General features: G+C 36.1%; 11 protein-coding genes across 11 annotated transcripts; 8 read left to right on the plus strand and 3 right to left on the minus strand. All coding sequences in view use genetic code 12, as the record gives it.

The window, feature by feature from the left end:
• Positions 1-569: 569 nt before the first annotated feature.
• On the plus strand, positions 570-2,222 carry HXT5_2 (hexose transporter hxt5; the record flags this gene model as incomplete). Its single annotated transcript, XM_001528681.1, has 1 exon — positions 570-2,222. The coding sequence occupies one exon, from the start codon at positions 570-572 to the stop codon at positions 2,220-2,222; it is 1,653 nt and encodes a 550-aa protein (XP_001528731.1).
• Positions 2,223-4,321: 2,099 nt separating this feature from the next.
• HXT5_3 (hexose transporter hxt5) lies at positions 4,322-6,046 on the plus strand (the record flags this gene model as incomplete). Its single annotated transcript, XM_001528682.1, has 1 exon — positions 4,322-6,046. The coding sequence occupies one exon, from the start codon at positions 4,322-4,324 to the stop codon at positions 6,044-6,046; it is 1,725 nt and encodes a 574-aa protein (XP_001528732.2).
• A 736-nt stretch (positions 6,047-6,782) lies between these two features.
• mrpl16 (39S ribosomal protein L16, mitochondrial) lies at positions 6,783-7,421 on the plus strand (the record flags this gene model as incomplete). The annotated part of the gene is made up of 1 exon (XM_001528683.1): positions 6,783-7,421. The coding sequence occupies one exon, from the start codon at positions 6,783-6,785 to the stop codon at positions 7,419-7,421; it is 639 nt and encodes a 212-aa protein (XP_001528733.1).
• A 534-nt stretch (positions 7,422-7,955) lies between these two features.
• On the plus strand, positions 7,956-8,159 carry PVL30_001222 (uncharacterized protein; the record flags this gene model as incomplete). The annotated part of the gene is made up of 1 exon (XM_061119209.1): positions 7,956-8,159. The coding sequence occupies one exon, from the start codon at positions 7,956-7,958 to the stop codon at positions 8,157-8,159; it is 204 nt and encodes a 67-aa protein (XP_060975192.1).
• Positions 8,160-8,493: 334 nt separating this feature from the next.
• Positions 8,494-8,961, minus strand: DPH4 (Diphthamide biosynthesis protein 4; the record flags this gene model as incomplete). The annotated part of the gene is made up of 1 exon (XM_001528684.1): positions 8,494-8,961. One exon carries the CDS (start codon positions 8,959-8,961, stop codon positions 8,494-8,496), a length of 468 nt encoding a protein of 155 aa, XP_001528734.1.
• A 464-nt stretch (positions 8,962-9,425) lies between these two features.
• On the plus strand, positions 9,426-10,604 carry RPA49 (DNA-directed RNA polymerase I subunit rpa49; the record flags this gene model as incomplete). Its single annotated transcript, XM_001528685.1, has 1 exon — positions 9,426-10,604. The coding sequence occupies one exon, from the start codon at positions 9,426-9,428 to the stop codon at positions 10,602-10,604; it is 1,179 nt and encodes a 392-aa protein (XP_001528735.2).
• Positions 10,605-10,983: 379 nt separating this feature from the next.
• LIG4 (DNA ligase (ATP)) lies at positions 10,984-14,867 on the minus strand (the record flags this gene model as incomplete). Its single annotated transcript, XM_001528686.2, has 2 exons — positions 10,984-13,918; positions 14,806-14,867. 2 exons carry the CDS (start codon positions 14,865-14,867, stop codon positions 10,984-10,986), a joined length of 2,997 nt encoding a protein of 998 aa, XP_001528736.2.
• A 154-nt stretch (positions 14,868-15,021) lies between these two features.
• Positions 15,022-15,536, plus strand: PVL30_001226 (uncharacterized protein; the record flags this gene model as incomplete). The annotated part of the gene is made up of 2 exons (XM_061119210.1): positions 15,022-15,165; positions 15,276-15,536. The coding sequence occupies 2 exons, from the start codon at positions 15,022-15,024 to the stop codon at positions 15,534-15,536; spliced, it is 405 nt and encodes a 134-aa protein (XP_060975193.1).
• A 238-nt stretch (positions 15,537-15,774) lies between these two features.
• On the minus strand, positions 15,775-17,826 carry PVL30_001227 (uncharacterized protein; the record flags this gene model as incomplete). The annotated part of the gene is made up of 1 exon (XM_001528687.1): positions 15,775-17,826. One exon carries the CDS (start codon positions 17,824-17,826, stop codon positions 15,775-15,777), a length of 2,052 nt encoding a protein of 683 aa, XP_001528737.2.
• A 369-nt stretch (positions 17,827-18,195) lies between these two features.
• RPS9B (ribosomal 40S subunit protein S9B) lies at positions 18,196-19,539 on the plus strand (the record flags this gene model as incomplete). The annotated part of the gene is made up of 2 exons (XM_001528688.2): positions 18,196-18,202; positions 18,974-19,539. The coding sequence occupies 2 exons, from the start codon at positions 18,196-18,198 to the stop codon at positions 19,537-19,539; spliced, it is 573 nt and encodes a 190-aa protein (XP_001528738.2).
• A 776-nt stretch (positions 19,540-20,315) lies between these two features.
• RPL21A (60S ribosomal protein L21A) lies at positions 20,316-21,326 on the plus strand (the record flags this gene model as incomplete). The annotated part of the gene is made up of 2 exons (XM_001528689.2): positions 20,316-20,326; positions 20,855-21,326. 2 exons carry the CDS (start codon positions 20,316-20,318, stop codon positions 21,324-21,326), a joined length of 483 nt encoding a protein of 160 aa, XP_001528739.2.
• Positions 21,327-21,853: the final 527 nt, after the last annotated feature.

Here is a 21,853-nt window from a genome sequence, read left to right on the forward strand (position 1 = left end):
CGAATAAATTTTTTTTTTTTTTTTTTGCTTTTTGTATGCTGGACTTGATTTATCAGTACTGAGTTGCACTTTACTAATCTAACTTCCTTATACCGATATGCGGCAACGGCTGTATATTGTGCTTTGTTTGCACTCCAAGTTACTCCATGGGCAAAACAATGCATCCCCAAAGTAAAATTTTTTACTAGAGATTTGGAGATGAATTTGGGGGAGCCTAACAAGGCGGGCTGGGGAACTAGTCAGCCGGTATGGTGGGATGAAAAAGAAATACAGATAGTTTTGTAGTACTAATTATTGAAGTACAAGACTAAAAGAAGGAGAACAAGATGAATGAGGGGAGGGGAGGGGGGAAGAATGTAAGAGGCACAATAGTGACAATGTTGAAAATTTTGCAATTGGCAAAAAAAAATGGAACTATAAATAAGGAGGTAAAGTAGCTCTTGGAATTCTACTTCAATACTGATGTTTTTTTTTACATCTTGTCTTTGTTCATCTCGAATAACTACATATCAGTAAACAAATAATTAAATATATATATATATACATACATATATTTATAAACATATATCATGTCACAAGAACAGGCATCTAATGCTTCTACTACAGAGGCTAATGAGATTGAAGCTAAGTATGAACAAGAACAACCAATCTCAGAAGAACCACAACCTCAAGAAAAAAAGGCATTAGCTAATAAGCCTTTATCGGCATATGTCGGTATCATTATCATGTGTGTCCTTATTGCCTTTGGTGGTTTTGTTTTCGGTTTCGATACTGGTACAATCTCAGGTTTCATCAATATGTCTGACTTTCAAGAAAGATTCGGTCAATTAAACGACCAAGGTGAATATTACTTTTCCAACGTTAGAACCGGTTTGATTGTTGGTTTGTTCAACGCTGGTTGTGCTGTTGGTGCTTTGTTTATGTCCAAGATTGGTGACTTGTACGGACGTAGGGTTGGTATCATGACAGCAATGATTTTGTACATTGTTGGTTTGATTGTGCAAATTTCGTCCTCAACCAAATGGTACCAACTTACAGTTGGTAGAATTCTTACAGGTGTTGCCGTTGGCTGTTTGTCGGTCTTGTGTCCATTGTTTATCTCCGAAGTTTCACCAAAACACTTGAGAGGTACCTTGGTTTGTTGTTTCCAATTGATGATTACCTTGGGTATCTTTTTGGGATACTGTACCACTTATGGTACCAAGACATACACCGACTCCAGACAATGGAGAATCCCATTGGGTTTGTGTTTTGCTTGGGCCTTGTTGTTAGTTGGTGGTATGATCCCAATGCCTGAATCACCACGTTACTTGGTTGGTAAGGACAAGATTGAGGATGCTAAGCAAGCATTGGCTAGAGTTAACAAAGTTTCTCCTGAAGACCCTGAATTGTACAATGAATTGCAATTGATTCAAGCTGGTGTTGAAAGAGAAAGATTGGCTGGTAAGGCTGGTTGGATGACCTTGATTACTGGTAAACCAAGAATCTTTGAGAGAGTTCTTATTGGTGCCCTCTTGCAAGCATTGCAACAATTAACCGGTGACAACTACTTCTTTTACTACAGTACCACTATTTTCAAAGCTGTTGGTTTGAATGATTCTTTTGAGACTTCGATTGTTATTGGTGTTATCAACTTTGCTTCAACATTCTTGGGTATTTACGCTATTGAGAAGTTGGGTAGAAGACACTGTCTTTTGATTGGTTCGGTTGCCATGTCTGTTTGTTTCCTTATCTACTCCTTGATTGGTTCACAACATTTGTACTACCATGGAAGCAGTGGTGCTACCAGACACCCAGATGGTGATGCAATGATTTTCATTACTTCCCTCTACATTTTCTTCTTTGCTTCAACCTGGGCTGGTGGTGTTTACTCTGTTATCTCCGAAATTTATCCATTGAAGGTTAGATCCAAGGCCATGGGTGTCGCCAATGCTGCTAACTGGATCTTTGGTTTCTTGATTTCATTCTTTACTTCATTCATTACCAGTGCTATCCACTTTTACTATGGTTTTGTCTTCTTTGGCTGTCTTTTGTTCTCCATCTTCTTTGTCTACTTTGGAGTTTACGAAACCAAGGGTCTTTCTTTGGAAGAGGTTGACGAGATGTACGCAAGCGGTGTCGTGGCATGGAAATCTAGTAAATGGGTCCCACCAAGTGAAGAATCCATGGCTACTTCAACAGGTTATGCAGCATATGCAAAACCACAAGAAGAGCACGTTTGATAAAGTATTTCCCCACAATTTTACTACTATCACCATCATTATCAGTAGCAAGCATTATTATCGCTATTACTACCATTACAACTACTACCCAGTTTTTTTATGACTTTCATGATGAAAAATTTAATACAAATTTGAATAAAAATAATAATAATAATAATAATTATTATTATTATTATAATTGCAAAACATTGAAGATATCAATGATTGTATATATATATAGAGATACGATATAGACTTTTGAATCACAATTTTAATTCCGATCAATCAGATATGTAGCAAAAACAAAAAAAAAAAATAGGAGAACAACAGGGCAGGCGGGAGGGGAGGTTAGCAAATTGGAAAAGGAAAAGGAAATGGGGAGAGAGGGGAGAAAAAAAAGAATAATAGTCTATTGTGGACCCCTTACTGGATCGGCAGATCACAATCTATATTATAACAAATTCGGGAATCGATATGCAGATTAAAGTGATGATAAAAAGGTTGGGAAAAAAAAACATTGAAACTGAAACTTAGATTGTTTAATGATGTTATCGATGGTTACTTTGGCCCAGTGATGTCATTTATCTTTTTCTCGGAGTACAATTTCTCGATTTGTTTTTTAAATTGTATTGAAAGAGAAAAAAGAATAACAATATAAAAATATAAAAAAATAAAAGCCCAAAATCAACAGATAAAGTTTGGTTTGTCCGAGAATCCGGAAAAATTATACGCAGTATCTACCATTACGTTAGCACGAGAATATTATACACACGCACACAAAAAGGAAAAAGGAAAAATAAAAAGAAATAAAAAATAAAAAAATAAAAAATAAAAAATAAAAAAATAAAAAGGGAAAATGTGACATCATATGACCGAGGAAAAGAAATGATGCCCAAAATTTTTGTTCTTCAGCTACATCTAAAACACTTGAGTGTCCAATAATGCTCTGACTAATACACTTGGACTATGTTATATTCAGTTACATGCAAAGACGAAAGTGATGTTCAACTAATAATGAGAATGAGAATGAGAGAAAAGAAGAGACTATGGAAAACAAAATTGTACCTAATAACATTTACCATACCATATTCACCAAAAAAAAAAAAATTTATTATTTTGATTTTGTCAGAAAAAAAGGACAAGAAACAATAAAACAATAAGAAAGAAAAACAACATCGCTTATTGAAGACTATTATTGTGGCAAAAAGATGAAAAGAAAAAAATTTTCTTATTTCATATCCAGCGGAAACGGACTCAAGCTATGGGTATTGCATCTTGCCGAGATCCGGGGTGATCAAGAATAAGAGTTGTTAGACTAATACCGTATACCAAAAGGTCTAAGTTTTAGCCAAACACAAGAAGCCATCAACTTAAGACTAAACAAATAAACGAATGTCTCGGCTCTGATGGCCCAACGTGGTGACTACTTTCTCTCCCCCCCCCTCCCCCTTGGTCTAAGATGGTCTAAGATTGCTATCACTACTCGCCTGTTAAGAGTGGTGTGCTTTTTTTCTCTTTTCTTTTTTTCTTTGTTCTTTTCTTTTCTTCTTTTTTTTTTTTCTTTGCTTTGCTTTTCTATTCTTTTGTGATTGTAGCAGCAATAGCTTAAAAGAAAATGCTGCGAAAAAAAAAAAGAAAAAGAAAAAGAAAAAAAAAAGAAACAGCGATAAGCACGGCGGAGTTCTATGGCAGTTTTGACACACAAAGCATTGCTATTGTTGCTCATCTACAATCCCATACCTGTATATACCTTCCAACAACTGCTGGTATTAATTTACTGATACTTACTGGTTTTTGTTAACATTGAGAAACAATAATGATGATGACCCTTGTCTGCTTAAAGAATGAGTAAATGAATTCATTTATTTTTTTTTTTTTAAAAAAAAAAGTCTTAGCTTCCCTTTTGTCCATGAAGGAGAAAACATAGTAATTGATATTCCGATACAAAAGTATAAGTATCTGGGAATATTTCTGTTATATCCTTCAACCAAGGTCTGGAAGATAAATTATTGGGACTTTTTTTTTTAATAAATTTTCCTTTTTATTCTTTTCGTCTTTTCCTTTCCTTTACTTTCCTTCCTTTATTCTTTTTACCAATAATCAAAAAGTGTGTTTTAACAATGTCTCAAGCATCAACACATACAACTACATCGCCAGAAATTCAGGAGGAGCACGAGAAAAAGTATGATGAGGAGCCAGTAGGAGATTTGGAAAACCAAGAGAACCAAGAAACCCAGTTGGCTGATGAGTTGAGTAAGAAACCTGCCCGTGCCTACATTGGGGTTATCATCATGTGTGGTTTAATTGCCTTTGGTGGATTCGTTTTCGGATTCGATACTGGTACAATCTCAGGTTTCATCAATATGAGTGACTTTTTAGAAAGATTTGGTCAAGTTGATGGTAGCGGAGATTACTATTTCTCAAACGTTAGAACAGGTTTGATTGTTGGTATTTTCAATGCTGGTTGTGCCGTGGGTGCAATCTTCCTTTCCAAGACTGCTGATATCTGGGGTAGAAGAGCTGGTATCTTGACCGCAATGCTTTTCTACGTCGTTGGTATCATTGTCCAAATCTCATCGCTGAGTGCTTGGTATCAAGTCATGATTGGTAGAATCTTTTCAGGTATTGGTGTCGGATGTTTATCCGTCGTTTGTCCATTGTATATCTCCGAAGTTTCACCAAAGCATTTGAGAGGTACCTTGGTTTGTTGTTTCCAATTGATGATTACCTTGGGTATCTTTTTGGGATACTGTACCACTTATGGTACCAAGACATACACCGACTCTAGACAATGGAGAATCCCATTGGGTTTGTGTTTTGCTTGGGCTTTATTGTTGATTGGAGGTATGGCAAACATGCCCGAATCACCACGTTACTTGATCGGTAAGGATAAGATTGAAAAAGCCAAGGCTTCATTAGCAAAAACAAACAAGGTTTCCGAAGACCAACCCGCATTACTTAAGGAAGTTCAATTGATCCAGGCCGGTGTTGAAAGAGAAAGATTGGCTGGTAAGGCTGGTTGGATGACCTTGATTACTGGTAAACCAAGAATCTTTGAAAGAGTCATTGTTGGTGCATTGTGTCAAGCATTGCAACAATTAACCGGTAACAATTACTTCTTCTACTATAGTACTACTATTTTCAAAGCTGTTGGTTTGAATGATTCCTTCCAAACATCAATCATTATTGGTGTTATCAACTTTGCATCGACATTCTTGGGTATCTACTTGATTGAGAAATTGGGAAGAAGAACTTGTTTGTTGTACGGTTCATGTGCAATGTCGGTTTGTTTCCTTATCTACTCTCTAGTCGGTACTCAAAGTCTTTATGTTGATGGTCCTGATGGTCCAACGAACCAGCCAAGTGGTGATGCAATGATTTTCATCACATGTTTGTTCATTTTCTTTTTCGCCTCGACATGGGCTGGTGGTGTTTACTCCATCATTTCCGAAATTTACCCATTGAAGATTAGATCAAAGGCAATGGGTATTGCATCTTCAGCAAACTGGATCTTTGGTTTCTTGATTTCATTCTTCACTTCATTCATTACTGATGCTATCCACTTTTACTATGGTTTTGTCTTCTTTGGCTGTCTTTTATTCTCCATTTTCTTTGTCTACTTTATGGTTTATGAAACCAAGGGTCTTTCCTTGGAAGAAGTTGATGAATTGTATCAAAGTGGTATTCCTGCATGGAAATCATCTGGATGGGTGCCACCAAGCGAGGAGGAAATGGCCACTTCAACCGGATACGCTGGTTACCACAAACCACAAGAAGAGCATGCTGCAGAAGAGGAGAATGTTCCTGCCATGGAGCAACGCCGTGCATCTGAAGAAATTGTGTAATCGAGTTTTTGAAAGAACGGACTCGCGTACCGATACAGCTACACCTACTCATACCCGTATAGTTACAATTCTCGTACACACATTTACACATATTTACACACACTTACACCGCTTTCTTTTTACGCAAACATATAAACACATACACATATAAACAAATAATTAAAGAAACACACTGGTTGTAATATCGGAAGAATTATGGTTTTTTTTCTTTTTCGCGGACATTTCAGGATTTTTTTAGAGAGAATGATTTTATAAACAAATATAAATAGAAATTTAGATTCTCATATTAATTGTTTCTGTGAAAGTTTTTGTAGTTGATAACAAGAAAGACAATATAACAAAAAGAAATTCTGTCTTTCTTTCGCTCTTTCTCTTTCTTTCTAATAATTCCCACCCTTCCTCTTCTTCTTCCATTAACACTTTTATAACAGTTATGATGGAATACATTTGTTAAATTCAGTAGTGAGTTTATACGGAGGTTTAGTTAGCGACTCGTGAAATTTTAGTATCTCACTCGCTCTCCCACTCAACAACTTTTGCACGCGCTACCAAATACCCAGTTTAGTGTATTGCTTGCGCGAATGGTAAAACGAAAGAAGACGAAAAAAAGAAAAAGAAAAAAAAAGCTGAACAAGATCTAGTTATCAAATCAAGACAGCTTTCGTTAGCACATTTGTTTCCCAATTTAATACTTCAGAAGAAGAAGAAGAAGAAGCAATAACAGCATACTTCAGCGATGTTTAATAGTCTATGGAGCAGGGCACCAGGTGTCTCTTTTGTTGCAAAGAGGTTCAAACACGAGTATGCACCAAGATTCAAGGAAGTGGAAAAGGCACAAAAGGGAAGAGTTTCAGTCAGGACAGGAGGTTCAATAAGAGGAAATACATTGGAATTTGGCAAGATTGGATTGAGGTTGAAATCCGAAGGCCTTAGATTGCACGCAAATCAGTTGATTGCAGCAGACAAAGTGTTAAAGAGAGAGCTTCGACCAACTAAGTCGACGCTTATCACAAGGTTTGTGTGTGACTTGGCTGTTTGTATAAAGGGTAATATGACAAGAATGGGTAAAGGAAAAGGTGCTTTTGATCATTGGGCAACTAGGATGCCCACTGGTAAAGTTCTTTTTGAAATAAAAGGATCGATCCATGATAAAGTTGCTAGAGAAGCTTTGAGAAAAGCTGCAGATCGATTGCCAGGTCAATACGAAATTATAACCCCAGAGTCTCAAGTACGGGTCAGTGTTACAGATTTGATTGATAAACCAGAGCCAGTGAATTACCTCGAGAAGCTTAACAAGAACCCTACAAGAAAATGGGCCAACTTGCAAGCATTTAGAACAAACCCAATGTACAAAAAGTATAGTGGTCGTTATTAAAAAAAGAATGGAAGAACAAATGAAGGAAATTAGAGGGGAAAATGATACCCCTAAATGGAAACACTATAATGTATATAGCAAATGTGATCAATAAATATTACGTTTCATTTTTTTAAAAATAAAGCTGAAGGCGTACACTTTGTTGAAGGATTTACAAATTAGATTTGGCCATCCTTTTCTTCCCTCTTCTCTCCTCTTCTCTTCTCTTCTCTTCTCTGCTATGCTTTGCTTTGTTATTTTCAAATTCATTTGGTGTTAATCTAAAACTTGTTTGGTCCCCAAGACCAAATCCAAGTGTTGTGCTCTCATCATTAATTTTGGTAATGATGAACCACATGAACTATGAGGTAGCCGGTCTCAAAAGAAAAAAATAAAGATTAAATAAAATAAAATTAAATTAAAATTAAATTAAATAAATACAAAACTAAAGAACAGGAGTAATCACAGATTCAATTGGAAAGGAAAGAACTAAGTTCCTAAACCAACCAACTAATCATAGCAATACTCTCAATCTCGACCTCACTTTGCAGCCATATGTCCAAAGAGTCAACCAGAATTATCAACCAGTCTCTAGATGTGTTGTCAAGGTTGGTAGAATCAGATACCAACGTTTCCATCATCGATTTAAATTTGTTGGAGAATTTAAACACCAATCAATCGTTGAACTACATCAAGTTGGAAAAGGAGTTGGAGCAAATAAAAGAAAATAGTAAAAAGTTGGTACAACTAAGTATGTAACTCAAATTTATACAATCTATTAAGAGCCGAAGAAAAACTAATACAAAAACTAAAACTAAACATGCTTTTTCCAGTTTCTAACATTGACTATAGAACAGGAATTCGACGAGAATACAGAATTATTACTGCTGATGGACAAGAACATCACAACTCTAGAAGGAATAGTTGGTGAGCTCGATACGTGGCTAAGTGAACAAGAAGCTGCATCGAAAGGGAAAAAATAACAATCCAATTGTGAATCCATTCGTGTTTTTTTTTTTAGTTCCTTCTTTTATTTTATTTTCAATCTGCAAAACTAATTTGTGAAAACTCCTTTTTGACTCATCATGCTAGGTTACTCCTCGGACTCGAAGTAGGTAATTTGGATCCATAGACTACAACTGCTACATTGTGCAATGATGTCGAATCCGCCATCACCATTAGAAGTGCCGTTTTCCAAGTCTTGTTCAGAAAGTATAAACCCATCAACTAACTCACACCGAGGACAGTCTCTGTAGAAGCTGGTGTTGTCGTCAACAAATCTGAAATCGTCAAGGCTGTACACATCCAACCCGCGTCCAGAGAGATTATAACCTGCAGACTTGCTGGAATTGTGGAGCTGTAGATCATATGATGCTCGTGCTGTGGCATCCGACAAGGTATTGTAAGCTTCCACGATTTTCGCAATATCTGCACCATTTGAATCTGGCGAGCTTAATTTATCAGGGTGCGTGGTTAAAAGCTTGAACTTGTAAGCTCGTTTCACTTCATCTAAAGTCGCGTTATATGGAATATTTAATAGTTCATAGTGTGTAGTGTGCATTATCCATAGTAATGAAGCGTTTGAAGTAATAAACCGGAAGAAAGTCGGCAGCTGATGAGGTACTAGGGAGTAGAATTTGATTTTAGAATAACACTCAATTTTGGTTTTTTGGTTATTTTTTTTGGATACTTCTTTTTTTAACTTCCACCCCCCCCCCCCCTCCTCCTCCTGTTGTTCCTCGTTTTTCTCTTTTCTCTTTTATCTTTTTTTTTTTTTTGCGTTTCTTGAACTTTTCTGATGAAATCGGTTCGCTTCGCATCTCATTCCTCTTTGTTTCTTGAATGTTTTTCGCATCGGTCCTACCTTTTGTTCTTTTTTTTTTTTCTTTTATTAGTGACAAGAAGAAGTTCACTTGATTCATTAGGCATATTCACATTCACATTCCCATTCCCACTCACTTCCCTTCCCTTCCCTTTTAAGCACCAGTCCTTATCTTTACTCTCTTGAAACAAGATAGTAACAGCATGACTTCCTCGTCACATATTAAAGTTTCGGCATACTCTGAAGAGCCAGTGGCTTGTGTTGGCTCCTCTTTCAACGGACTCTCTGTGCCAGAGTCGGCCAATTTCGAAGTTTACAAGCATAAAAAGAATGGCAGTTACCTCCTACATGGCGAAAGTGAAACCTTGGACTATGAGGGAAAGTCCAGTGAAGAAAACGATTATCTAATAGCAGTTTACGACCCAAACAAGAAATCAGTGGAATTATACAAATCCCCATATATCTCAACAAGAGTCACTTCAAAGAAACATAAAGTATACAAGGGACCGGCCATCAAGTCCACTGGATTAAAAAATGTTGCTCAACGTAAGGCTTTGGGTGAGGCGTTTGGTACCAAGAAGGCCAAGCAAGCACTTACAAACTTGGAGAAGAACAGAATCGATGCCGATAGGTTACAAGATGCCGAATTTGACATTGTTGATACAGTACAAGAAGGAGCTGCACCAGTTAAAGTTGAAGAAGTTACAGGACCAGCACCTCAACCAAACGTCAATGCCACAAATGTCGAAGATGTTTACCCACTTGATAATATCATTCCACAAAAGTTTTGGAACTACATTCGTGTGCAGCTGCTATTAATAGATCCAAAACCCCTCGACAGTTTTCCATCCCAACCATCATTTGTGTCATCTTTACTTCCAAGGCTAATAAAGAACAAAGACGTGGAGAAGTTGCAATTGTTATACTACGCTTCTCTTTTGGCTGGTGTTTATGAAAATAGAAGAGTGTCTGAGAAACAAGCACTTTTGACTAGATTACAAAATAAGCCATCAGAGACCTTGATCGATGGAATTTTGGATCAATTTGCCGTATCGCGCTCGACTAAAGTTGGTAAATCCAAGGATAAGGCTTTTTTCATTGATCCACAAAACGAAGATAAATTATTGTGCTATTTGTTTATTGCACTTTTGCATTTGTTCAATTTCAGCGTCGAGCTCAACCCATTGGCAAAAGACCTTAAATTAAAACCATTGAAATTGGTTGGATTGTTTAGAGCATTGGGAGCTATTATCAAGAGTGCTACTGTAGCTGAAGCAGAAGCATACGGCATACCAAAGAGTGCTGCTGGTACTTATAAAATTGCAACATTAAAAGTTCCATTCAAAATGCCAGAGATGGTCAGAAGGGCAAAGAGAAGATAGACTATAGTTTTCAGTAGTACGACGTGCAAGTTTGAATCAATAGAATTAATTATTGGATCATACTCTAAATGGGGGGGGAAAACAAAAATTGGTGGCACTCATGTGATATCAAGTAGTCTTTTTTTGCAATTATTATTCTTTTTCTTTTTTTTTTTTTTTCGTTGTTTTTTCATTGTACATTTCTAATTTACCTTTATACTATCAGCAATTTGATTTACAAATCATCCCAACATATACAAACATATGGATAGGTATCCAGCACCTAATTGACCTTGTACATTTGATTAACTTTGGCACTTATTTTTCCCTTATTTTTCTTTTTTTTTCCCTTGTTTTTCTCTTTTGTTGTTGTTCTTCTTTTTGGTCTATGTATACGGCGTTAAGAAAACTTATAGTCCTCTGGATCTGCAACACTATTCATTTCAATGCACTTATCAATGAATAATTCTGTAACAGTATGTGGAAGCTTGGACATGAATTTTCCATCGATAATGACTAAATCATCATTGATTTTCTGGTAATACTTTTTCAATTTGAACAATACCAAACTGCGATTATTTTTCTCTTCCCATTGAGAAACAACAATGAAGCCACTTTTGAGATAATCATCGGCAACAGTCCCGCCAAATCGCTCAATTCGTTCTCTCAAGAGATCACCTGCCAATGAAGAACCTATAACATAAAACACAACGTCTTTGAACAAGTACAATAATGGTTTAGCTATTGTAGTTGTAGCTGTCATTGTCGTTGAATCAACATTTACCTCTTCCATGCCTCTTTTTCCACCCACATCATTATCCCAATCAAACTTTTCGCGGAGTTTACTTAATTCTGTTGCCAGAAGTAATGGCGCACTGATTTCATCCATGGCATTATAAATGATAAATGAGTCTCCATACTCATCAACTCTAGCAGAATACACTGGCCAATTCCTAGTCGCGAATAAAAAATGTGGCTCAATCTGCATTATTTGGTTTCTTTTAATACATTCCAAGATCCAGCTGGGTTTGACCAAGTCTATTCCTTGCTTGAGGAGTCTACTGCTCACTGGTAATTCTTTCTCTGTAATGGCAATCAATTGCTGGGCAGATTTTCCATCAACCGAATTAACAACCTTACCTCCATATCTTTTGACCAATGCCTTGAGTTCCTCCACTGTAATGACTTCATTATTTGGGCTTCTTTTATCACTCATTATTAAAAACTCAAAAGGAAAAAATAAATCAGACTCAAGTTTAATCTTTTTCAACTTTTGTAAGGCAAACGGGTCATCAAATGATCCCAAAGCAGATACACTCCATTTATCCCTCTTCCGTGCTGCTGTTTGAGGACGATGTAAATTCTTAGAGTATTCAGCTTTTAATTTCTTGTATTCTTGTAATGTCAAACACTCATTTACGGCCTTATCTTCTCTGATTCTGCGGCAAAAGTTTCCATGCAATGAAGAGCCGACGGCATAGGTTTCTTCCGGTCTCACGTCAATAGAGCGGGCTTTAACTTCTAAAACCACTGAGTCCTTTGGATTAATCCAGTATACTGGTTTCTTTTTGCCAAATTTTATGATGCTTTCTGGAGGTAATCTCTTTTGGCAATCTATCCATTTGTTATGAGTCAATCGCTCAATTTTGTCATATTCTTCAACTTCAAACCCATTTGCAATCATAGCAAAGCTATAATAGGAGCCATCATCGGCGTTGCAAAGACCCACCATATACGAGTTTTTAGTAGCTGGATTTTTTCCTATAACAACAAGATCCAAATTTTCACCAAATGTTTCCAAATATTCAGGCTTCACTTTTATCCAATTTGGATTTCTAAACCCATCAATGACATATTTCAGCTGTGTATGTTTGAGCACCAATCCTTCGCTTCTACTTGTGACTACTTCACGAATGGCTCTTTCAATATCTTGAGCTGTTGAGCCAAGTCTAACGTCATGTACTTCAAATCGATGTGGCACGGGATTTATGATACGTTCGAGGATGCTTTTTCGGAAAAATAGGGGATAGTTACTAAGATCTTTCCCATTTAAGTATACAATATCAAATATCACATAATAAGGATAGCTTGTTTGTTGGTCGTACTGATCAATCGTGGTAAACTGTCGAACACTCTCTTGAATCGCCAGCGACTTCAAGGTCCCGAAAGGCAAAATCACCTGTCTCTCGTAATCGTACGCAATCATTTCTCCATCAAGGATAACAGAATTGACATTTTTAACAAATGCGTCTCGCAAATACTTTGTCAATGATCCAAATTGAAATGTCTCGCCATATAGAAAAGAATAATCTTTCAACCTTCTTGAGTAAAATTTGAAATTATTGCCTTCCTTATGTAGAAGCATCCTATCGCCATCCATTTTTTCTTCAATGTAAAATTTACTTTCCAACCCCATCGCAGTATATTTAGCTTCGTATTGTGGGTCCATTGGCTCCTTTTTCTGTAATTTCTTAACCACAGTATCGTACCCTGTACTTAATTTCTCTGCCAACTGTGGCTTGAATTTGAACCGCGGATGGATACTTAAATCAGCTTTTGTAAACTCTTTATTGGGATATGTTCCCAAAATATTGAATGTCGTTTCTAGGTTATTGCATAAGCTATAGAGTCTATATCCTTGAGGGTGCCAACTATTGAAAAAATACTTGTCCATGTGTGTGAGAATCGCCTTTTTCAACAAAATGTGAATGAGCCATCTAATTTCTTCGATTCGTAGCTTGTTGAACAATGGCTGGAGGAGCTCCCTTTGTTCCTGTGACTTTTTGGCAAGAGTCAAGTCGTCCAAAATCGAATTAATTTTTGGAACAGAATACTCCTCAAATGTTTCAGTAATTGGTCTTCTTTTTGCAATGACTCTTGATGCCTGTAAAGGAAGATCTCTAATTTTACGTTCATCAACAGCAAACCTTTTCGATTTGTGGTACTGCTTGCCCCAATGGTATAATAAATTATAGTCCTCGGTATCCTTTGGTATATTATACATCTTTATAATATGCCTCGCCAAAACAGTTTCCTTGATAAAGTATAGCCTTCCGGCTTTTTCAGGAAAAATCAATTTGGCCGAGGGAAACATATCCTGGCCAATAAACAATTTGAAACTGTCTATGAACTCATTGATTATCTGGGCTTTCCGCTCTGTGATAGTCTTGGCTTGGCCCAAATTATTGCGCGAGACGCCATAAATCTTGTCAAACAATTCATTAGTTAAAAAAGTGAGGGTTGGGTCTAGATCGTTAGGAGGTGGAGACTTAACTTGGTCTAGAAAGCAGGACATTCGCTTAAAGTTGAGGAGGGACGGGGGAATCTGGCGGCGCCTGGTGTATTGATTGGTATTAAGAGTTGGAGCTACCATTGCGAGATTTGACCGCTAACAGTATCAAAGAAGAAAAAAAAAAAATTTTTTTGGAATGTAGAAAAGCAAATTGAAATGAAATGATCCCAAAGAGAGCGTACTTTTCTGGCTTTGGAAACAACAAAGCAATTGTAAACTAGCACTTGTTGAAGAAGATGGATAGTTAAAGATGTGTCTTTTTTGAAGTAAAAAATAGAATAAAAAAAAGAAAGAAAGAAAGAAGAAGATAAAAGAAAAGAAAACTTTACTGTTTATTAATGCCATAAAAATTATGACTTCGAACTGTAAGTTGCATCTTATTTGAAAAATGCTAAAAGTATGAAATTATCTTACAATATTTTTTTATTTCTCTTTTGTTTTGTTTTGTTTTGTTTTCATAATTCATGTTAATGTTATGTCCATTATTCTTACTATTCGCTGGTTAAAATGTTTTTTTTTTTTTTGCAGCAATTTGCAGTAAAACTGCTGTTGCTACTCTACCTCACATACTCAATAATCTTTATCGTGCGCTACCATATGTAAGGAAATAAGTGAACATGGTAAAAGGTAGTATATTTTGTATTTTTTTTTTTTTTTTTTTTTTCTTTTTTTGTATTATCTCATATACTTGTTGAAGCTAAAGATAGTAAGTCAAGTACGTCATTTATAACATAGTAAATATTTCTTGTGGGAAAAGTTTTTTAGCATTTCAAATGTTAATTTGAACCTATTTTGGCATCCGTCTGTCAATGGTGTATTTATCCCTCTTTCATAATCCACTTTAATTTGCAGTTTCAAATGCGCTAATCCTTAATCCATACGTCTTCTATAAATATAGAAAAGCCGCACTCCAGTGTTGAATTTACTTACCCCGGAATTGGTAAGCGCACGATATTTGCCTCGAGCAAAATCATATGCAACCTCTCTGGCATTGATATATTATTAATGCAAACTATAAAAACAAACACTACCACTATCCCCATAACTACCCCGTTGATATCATCAAATTTTTATTTAGAAAAAAAATTTGTATTACCGCTAAAGACCAGCTAGCTCAGATCTAAACTAAAAGAAGGGCAAATAAATATGTCAGACTCTAGTTCAGACTCAAACTCTTCAGAAACACAAGAAATTACAGACTCACAGCTTCAAGACGAAAGCAAAACTACAACGAAAAAAAAACTGAGAAAGAGCAAGAAAACATCAAATCTCTCAGAGGAGCAAAAGAAAGTATGTTTTGTTCCAAATCCTACTATCAATACTTCAGATATTCTACATCCTAGATTACATATTATGTACTTCGTGAATGTGATTCTTGATACTAACTCAACACCAACTAGGCTCACCATATTGCCTCTGAACAGAAACGAAGGGAGAATATTAGGTCAGAATTTGACAAGATTGTCTCCCTTACACCGAATTTGACGCAACTGGAGAATAGGTCGGAATTAAATATTTTGACTAAAAGTGCTGATTTCATTGACAAACTCAAAGAAGAGAATGTACATCTTATCGAAATGTGTCGACAGCGCGGCATAGCAGTGCCCGAAGAGCTAATATATAAGGGCCCACAGAATGATGGAAGTGATATCGCCAAATGAAGAAAAATTGTGTTTGATCCTCCTTTGAAATTTTTTATTTTTTTTTGCTTAATATTATTTCAATTCATCAAACAAGGAAAAAGCAAGCAAGCAAACAAGCAAACAACACTAGCAACAACAAAAAAAGAACATATCAACAAAACGGACTTTAAGTTTATACTTCTGCAATCATATTAATATATAATGGGATCTTACAGTGATTATATTGGAAAAGGGCTATAAATATTTTCTAAAATTATCATTTATTGCTCAAAAGTTCTTCTCTACATACTACACAGAAATCAAAACTCTCGCCAGAATGACTGTACACTTTTCGTACTGGAATGAATTCTCCAGATATAGTCTTTAGTGGCTGAGATGCATAAATTTGAACCTGCAACTCTGGCACTCTCATAATTTGCTCTATTTTTTCTAGATCAGATGTAAATGCAACATGAAAATTGTATGTAGCTTTAGCAATTGAGCAAACAGCTTTGTGTTCAATTGTTTCAAGAATAGAGCTTAACGGTTTGGATGAGGTAGATAACACTTTGTGTTTAATCTTAGTCTCGTTGGCACTACCTTCAGCACCATTTTCTTCTTCTTCATCATCATCATCATTATCGTCTTCGTCTTCGTACATTGATTGTATCTCTTCAAATGCAAAACCACCCCATTCAACATTAGCCCCACGAGGTAAGGATTTTACTTCGACGATAACAAGTCCATTCTCCGAAGCTGACTTTCCAATGTTTTCCAAGTAGTGACTCCAAGTCAAACGCACAAACTCTAAAGCTTTCAGATTAGTGATGAAACAAACAATAGCAGCCGGATTCGTTACATTTACCATATTCTGAACCCTAGACAAATGCTGCATCGATAGTATCGAATTAAAGAAAATACCAGAAGTTGACAATTCCATTGTTGCTGGAATTAAGGGAATTTGTCCTGATAAACTAGCCAATTTAAAAGTCAGATTAGCATCAACAATACTTTGCGAATAAGGTCCAATGTTTTGAGGCCCCCAAAATGATCTTGATCTAACATGAATTCCTAGCTTATCAGTCCCTATGCTGTTGCCATTGTCCATGTTTTTCTTCTTGCTTTTGAGCACAACACATGATAGTTGTAGTTTTGTTGATATGTTTGTTTCAACACATATCCGCGATGGCGGAAGATAGATATTTGCAAAAAAAGAACCGTATACTTTATTTACATCGTTAAATGAGGCCATCTCAGAAAGTAGCAAGTCAACATGCTGGACGTCATTCAACGAAAGATTGTTTTCATTTAAAATCTTGATTAATCGGTTAAAAACATTTCTTGTTTGTTCTTCAAGAGAAAGGGAGGAAACATCTGTTGTTTCATTTGGTGTCAAATTATTGATGAAGAGCCTATTAAAAGTTTCACAAATGTTTGTTGGCGGTGGTAATGGAGATTCAAGACTTTGCTCATCCAGAGTTTGTTCAAATTTTCCTATTGCTTGTTCTTGGTTTTGATGATTATCGTATATTTCACGCCAATTTTCTTCCAATAATGGCGGTGCTTCCAAAGCCAAAACATTTTCATCTTCTCTTTGTTTTTCCACTACTTTAACGCCAAACTTTAAATAAATAACATCCAGAGAGTGTTTTACTACTTGCTGATCTGTAAACTCCAATCGTTTGTGCTTAAAAGCTGGACTATCCAAGACAATGGTTTCAAATTCTCCTCCTTCTCCACAAATATGCACTTGATACATTTGGTTTAGTCTAACCAATTGTGGATAAACCTCGTTCAACAGCTTGCCTAGATGCGTTGCATTCAAACCAATTGCTGCAACCTTAACAAGTCTCGCGTCGAGACCAGCTTGGCACATCTCCAACATCAATTCGTTTTGGTCTCTTTGCCATAGATACGTCAAAGAAGTCAAATTCAAACGTCCGCACACATTCTCGACCCTTGTTCTTTGATAATGTGAAAGAATAGCACCACAACTGACAGCCTCGAGATCGGGGTGAGTTTTTTGTACATGCGAAATTAGTTGAAAAAGGTCCTCGATTTCATCTCCCTTGGTATACAGATACTCAAGATTCTGATTTGAAGACAGACCAGTAATGGCTTGTCTATAAAGCGGCACATCCAAACATTTGGCATACGAAGAAATCACATCGTGTCCTACAGTTTGAAACATGAATGAGTCGATTTCATCTTGACCAGCAACGACGGGATGCAAATTACCCAAAGCTATTAATTCATGTCCCTGAGATATACAATGTTGTAAGTTGAAAAATGAATCCTTGCCTCCAGAAATCAAAGCCAAAAACTTCATCTGAACAGTACGAGTATTATATTAGTAGATCATACCCTCATAATCAATTCAAGTTATTTACTATTTGGTAACTCATTATAGAAGACCATTTGCACCTGCATATAGTATAGTAGAATCATATCGACACAAAATAGTCGAGAGAGGTGTTTTTTTTTTTTGAAGAATTTTTTTTTTTCACGCACACACACACACACACACACACACTCTCTCTCTCTATTTCTCATCTTCGCTTTACCCAGCTTCAGTGAGCGTATTCAAAAAAAAGTTTTTCAGAAATAAATTTTTCACTTCCATTTCCTACTTTTCTTCTTTCTTTTCCTTTTTTTCTTCTTTTGTTTTAATAATCATTAACAAGTCCATTAGCCAAACATGCCTCGTATGTTACTATCAACCTTTATTTGATAAAAAGTACTAATCATACTTTCATAACAAATACATGCCAAAGTATCTTTATTTTTTTACTCCTTAAAAAAATTGATATATGAACGGTTTCAGAACTACTTGGTTTTCTTTTTCTTCTTTTGTTCTACCCAAAAAGTCTTGAAACTGGATAGCAGAATTTAGATCAACCAAGTAGTGCTTCCTGATCGTTGAGGTTCGGGTCCTCCTTTCTTTGATGAGACAAGACATAAGTCAATCAGAGAATGCTACAAACCTTATTCTTATCGTGACTGAACTCCCGACACTTCAGTCACGAAGAGCATCAAATTATATATTTGTTGTTCCAATTCTTTTCAATTTTTTTTTTAGTTCCTTGTCAAAGTGACAAAGAACTGAATTTTCATATTTGCATACAAACGTTTTGATGATTTATGTGTAGACATATAAATCAAAAGGTTGTTCGTTGCATTTGTGTTTTTTTTCTCACACGTTTAATTCAAAATACACGTGTTGAGAAGATGATTTGAAAAGAAATGGTTCAACGTTTGATGAAGGTTTTGTAATGCATTTCTCTTTTTTTTTTGACCAAACTTTTTGTTTCACAAGGGCTGTAGTAGTCGACCCCGAACTTCCTTGTGTTTATGATTGTTTATGTTTTACGTTTTATGTTTTACGTTTACTTATCTTTTTATTATGATTTTTTGCTTTTATTTTTGATTATTCGTGAACAATTTTTTCTTTCCTGATGCTAACTAAGTTATTATAGGTGCTCCAAGAACTTACTCAAAGACTTACTCTACCCCAGCTAGACCATACGAATCAGCTCGTTTGGATGCTGAATTGAAATTGGCTGGTGAATACGGTTTAAAGAACAAGAGAGAAATCTACAGAATTGGTTTCCAATTGTCCAAGATTAGAAGAGCTGCTCGTGACTTGTTGACCAGAGATGAAAAGGACCCAAAGAGATTGTTCGAAGGTAATGCTTTGATCAGAAGATTGGTGAGAGTTGGTGTTTTGTCTGAAGACAAGATGAAGTTGGATTATGTCTTGGCTTTGAGAATCGAAGATTTCTTGGAGAGAAGATTGCAAACTCAAGTTTTCAAATTGGGTTTGGCTAGATCCATCCACCACGCCAGAGTCTTGATCTCCCAAAGACACATTGCCGTTGGTAGACAAATTGTCAATGTCCCATCATTCACTGTCAGATTGGACTCACAAAAACACATTGACTTTGCCCCAACCTCACCATACGGTGGTGGTAGACCAGGTAGAAACAAGAGAAAGTCACAAAACAAGAAGTCTGAAGGTGCTGAAGACGAAGAGGAAGAGTAAATCTGATCCATCAGTTCTTACTAGTGATACGAGAGTTTGAATACTTTTTGTGTATAATACTAATCTTGATCCCCACTCTACCAAAATTTCATTTCTCCCTGTACTTTGTAATGTTTGATTTTTTTTTAATTACTGTTAATTATTTATTTTTGTTTGGCGTTTATTTTAATATTGGATCTCGAATAATTCGATCATAATCTATCTTTCGAATATTACACTCTAGTCTTACTTTCCAAATGTAGATCTATGCCCCCCCCAATCATCTGAGCCTAGTTCAGAAATAGCGGTCAGAGAGAAGACGGGAGGAAAGTGAGAATAGCAAAATGGTCCTGTTAAGCAGCCACTGACGACAGGGTATAAAGATGATTAAACCTCTAAGACCTACAGAAAACATGTAATCAGAAGTTGAAAATTAAAGTCACAATTTGAGGCTCGTCAATAGGGCTATAGCCCGAACGAGATTCTACCATAGTAAATGTAGTGGTATAATAAATAAATTTTGTTCTCACACACGCTCTACCACGTGACGCATATGGTAGCAAGTTATATTTCTTTTTTCTCTTTTTATTATATTTTATAATGAGACTGTACTAACTATGATGGGTCACTAGTTATTAGGAAAAAAAATCAACATATAGTACACAAAAGCATTTGGTGCGAGCGAAAAAGAAGTTTGTAGTCTGTGCGAAATAGAGTATATTGAAATTTTTTCAGCTTAAGGAAATCTACCAAAGTCCCTCCTTTGATATAATAGATAGTACTACAACAACAACAAAATGGGTAAATCGTATGTGAAATACCAAGTGAACCAAAGCGAAACAACGGAAATATCAGCTGGAGTCATGATTGAAGCTTTGAGTAAGATTTGATTGCATAAAGAAGCAACAGAAAAAGCTTTGAAGGGAAAATTGAAGGAGGAAGGATTAACGATCAATATGATAATAATTCAACAAGTATACTATAAAAAACCAAATGTGCAAACAACGAATGAATTAATGATGTCTTTACTTACACTATGAATGACTTTACGAAAATGGGGAGTCTCCTTGGTCAAACTTGTTTATCATGGAGTTTGTAAAGTGAGAGAAAATATTTATTACAGAATGCAACATTCATGATATATCCTGATCCTTTCAATTAAGTTTAGGTGGAGTTGACTTTATTATTGTCATTCAATATAACTTGGATCCTGTACTTCTTCACAGTTATCTTTCCCAGAATAGCATCAAATATGCAACGAGAAGCTTTATAACAACATGACTAGCATATTTCTTTAGAGATAATTATACTAACAATTTTCTTTTTTTTCTTATAGTCGTGGTTACAGATCAGGTACTCGTTACGCTTTCCAACGTGACTTCAAGAAGCATGGTGCTATTCCATTGTCCACATACTTGAAGGTCTACAAAGTCGGTGACATTGTTGATATCAAGGCTAACGGTTCTATCCAAAAGGGTATGCCACACAAGTACTACCACGGTAAGACCGGTATTATTTTCAACGTTACCAAGTCATCCGTCGGTGTTATCATCAACAAGGTTGTTGGAAACAGATACATTGAAAAGAGAGTCAACTTGAGAGTTGAGCACGTTAAGCACTCTGCTTGTCGTCAAGAATTCTTGAACAGAGTCAAGACCAACGCTGCCAAGAAGAGAGAAGCTAAGGCTAACGGTGAATACGTTAACTTGAAGAGAGCTGCTGCTAAGCCAAGAGATGCTAGAGTTGTTGCTGCTTCAGAAAACGTTCCACAAACTTTGGCTCCTGTTGCTTACGAAACTTTCATTTAAACAGGTTTTTCGTTTTGTCTTCATGTCCCACCATTTATCTTACACCCAAATAGTTGTACTCAAGTACACACAAACACCTGTACGATTTCCTTCATATATTTTGTTTATATTGAGAACAGTATAGATGAATAAACTTTTGATAAAGTAAACCTTTTTACGATTGTAGCTTTTATAGAGACAGAAATAAAATTAGAAAAGCAAGAGCGACAGACAGACAGACAGATAGACAGAGAGAAAGAGAAAGAGAAAAAGAAATAGAGGGAGAGTGTGTTGAAGAAAGACATATAGAGATTAGAGGGGCATGTATGTAGTTGATGTATTGTGAATGAATGTGTGAGTACATGTTCGTCTATCATTCACATAGAAAACAGACATTGAACATATGGTTTTGTAATAATTTAAGGCAACTTCTCATTACATGTGTTGGCTATGTTTGAGAATATTGCGGGCGCGATTCAAAATATATTTGACACCGCGATCGAACGAGAAATTATTAGTCTCCACGAGAACTGTTAACAGTTGAAGGC

This window comes from Lodderomyces elongisporus, chromosome 1 (genome assembly GCF_030384665.1).
Source record: "Lodderomyces elongisporus chromosome 1, complete sequence".
Taxonomy (NCBI): Eukaryota; Fungi; Ascomycota; class Pichiomycetes; order Serinales; family Debaryomycetaceae; genus Lodderomyces; species Lodderomyces elongisporus.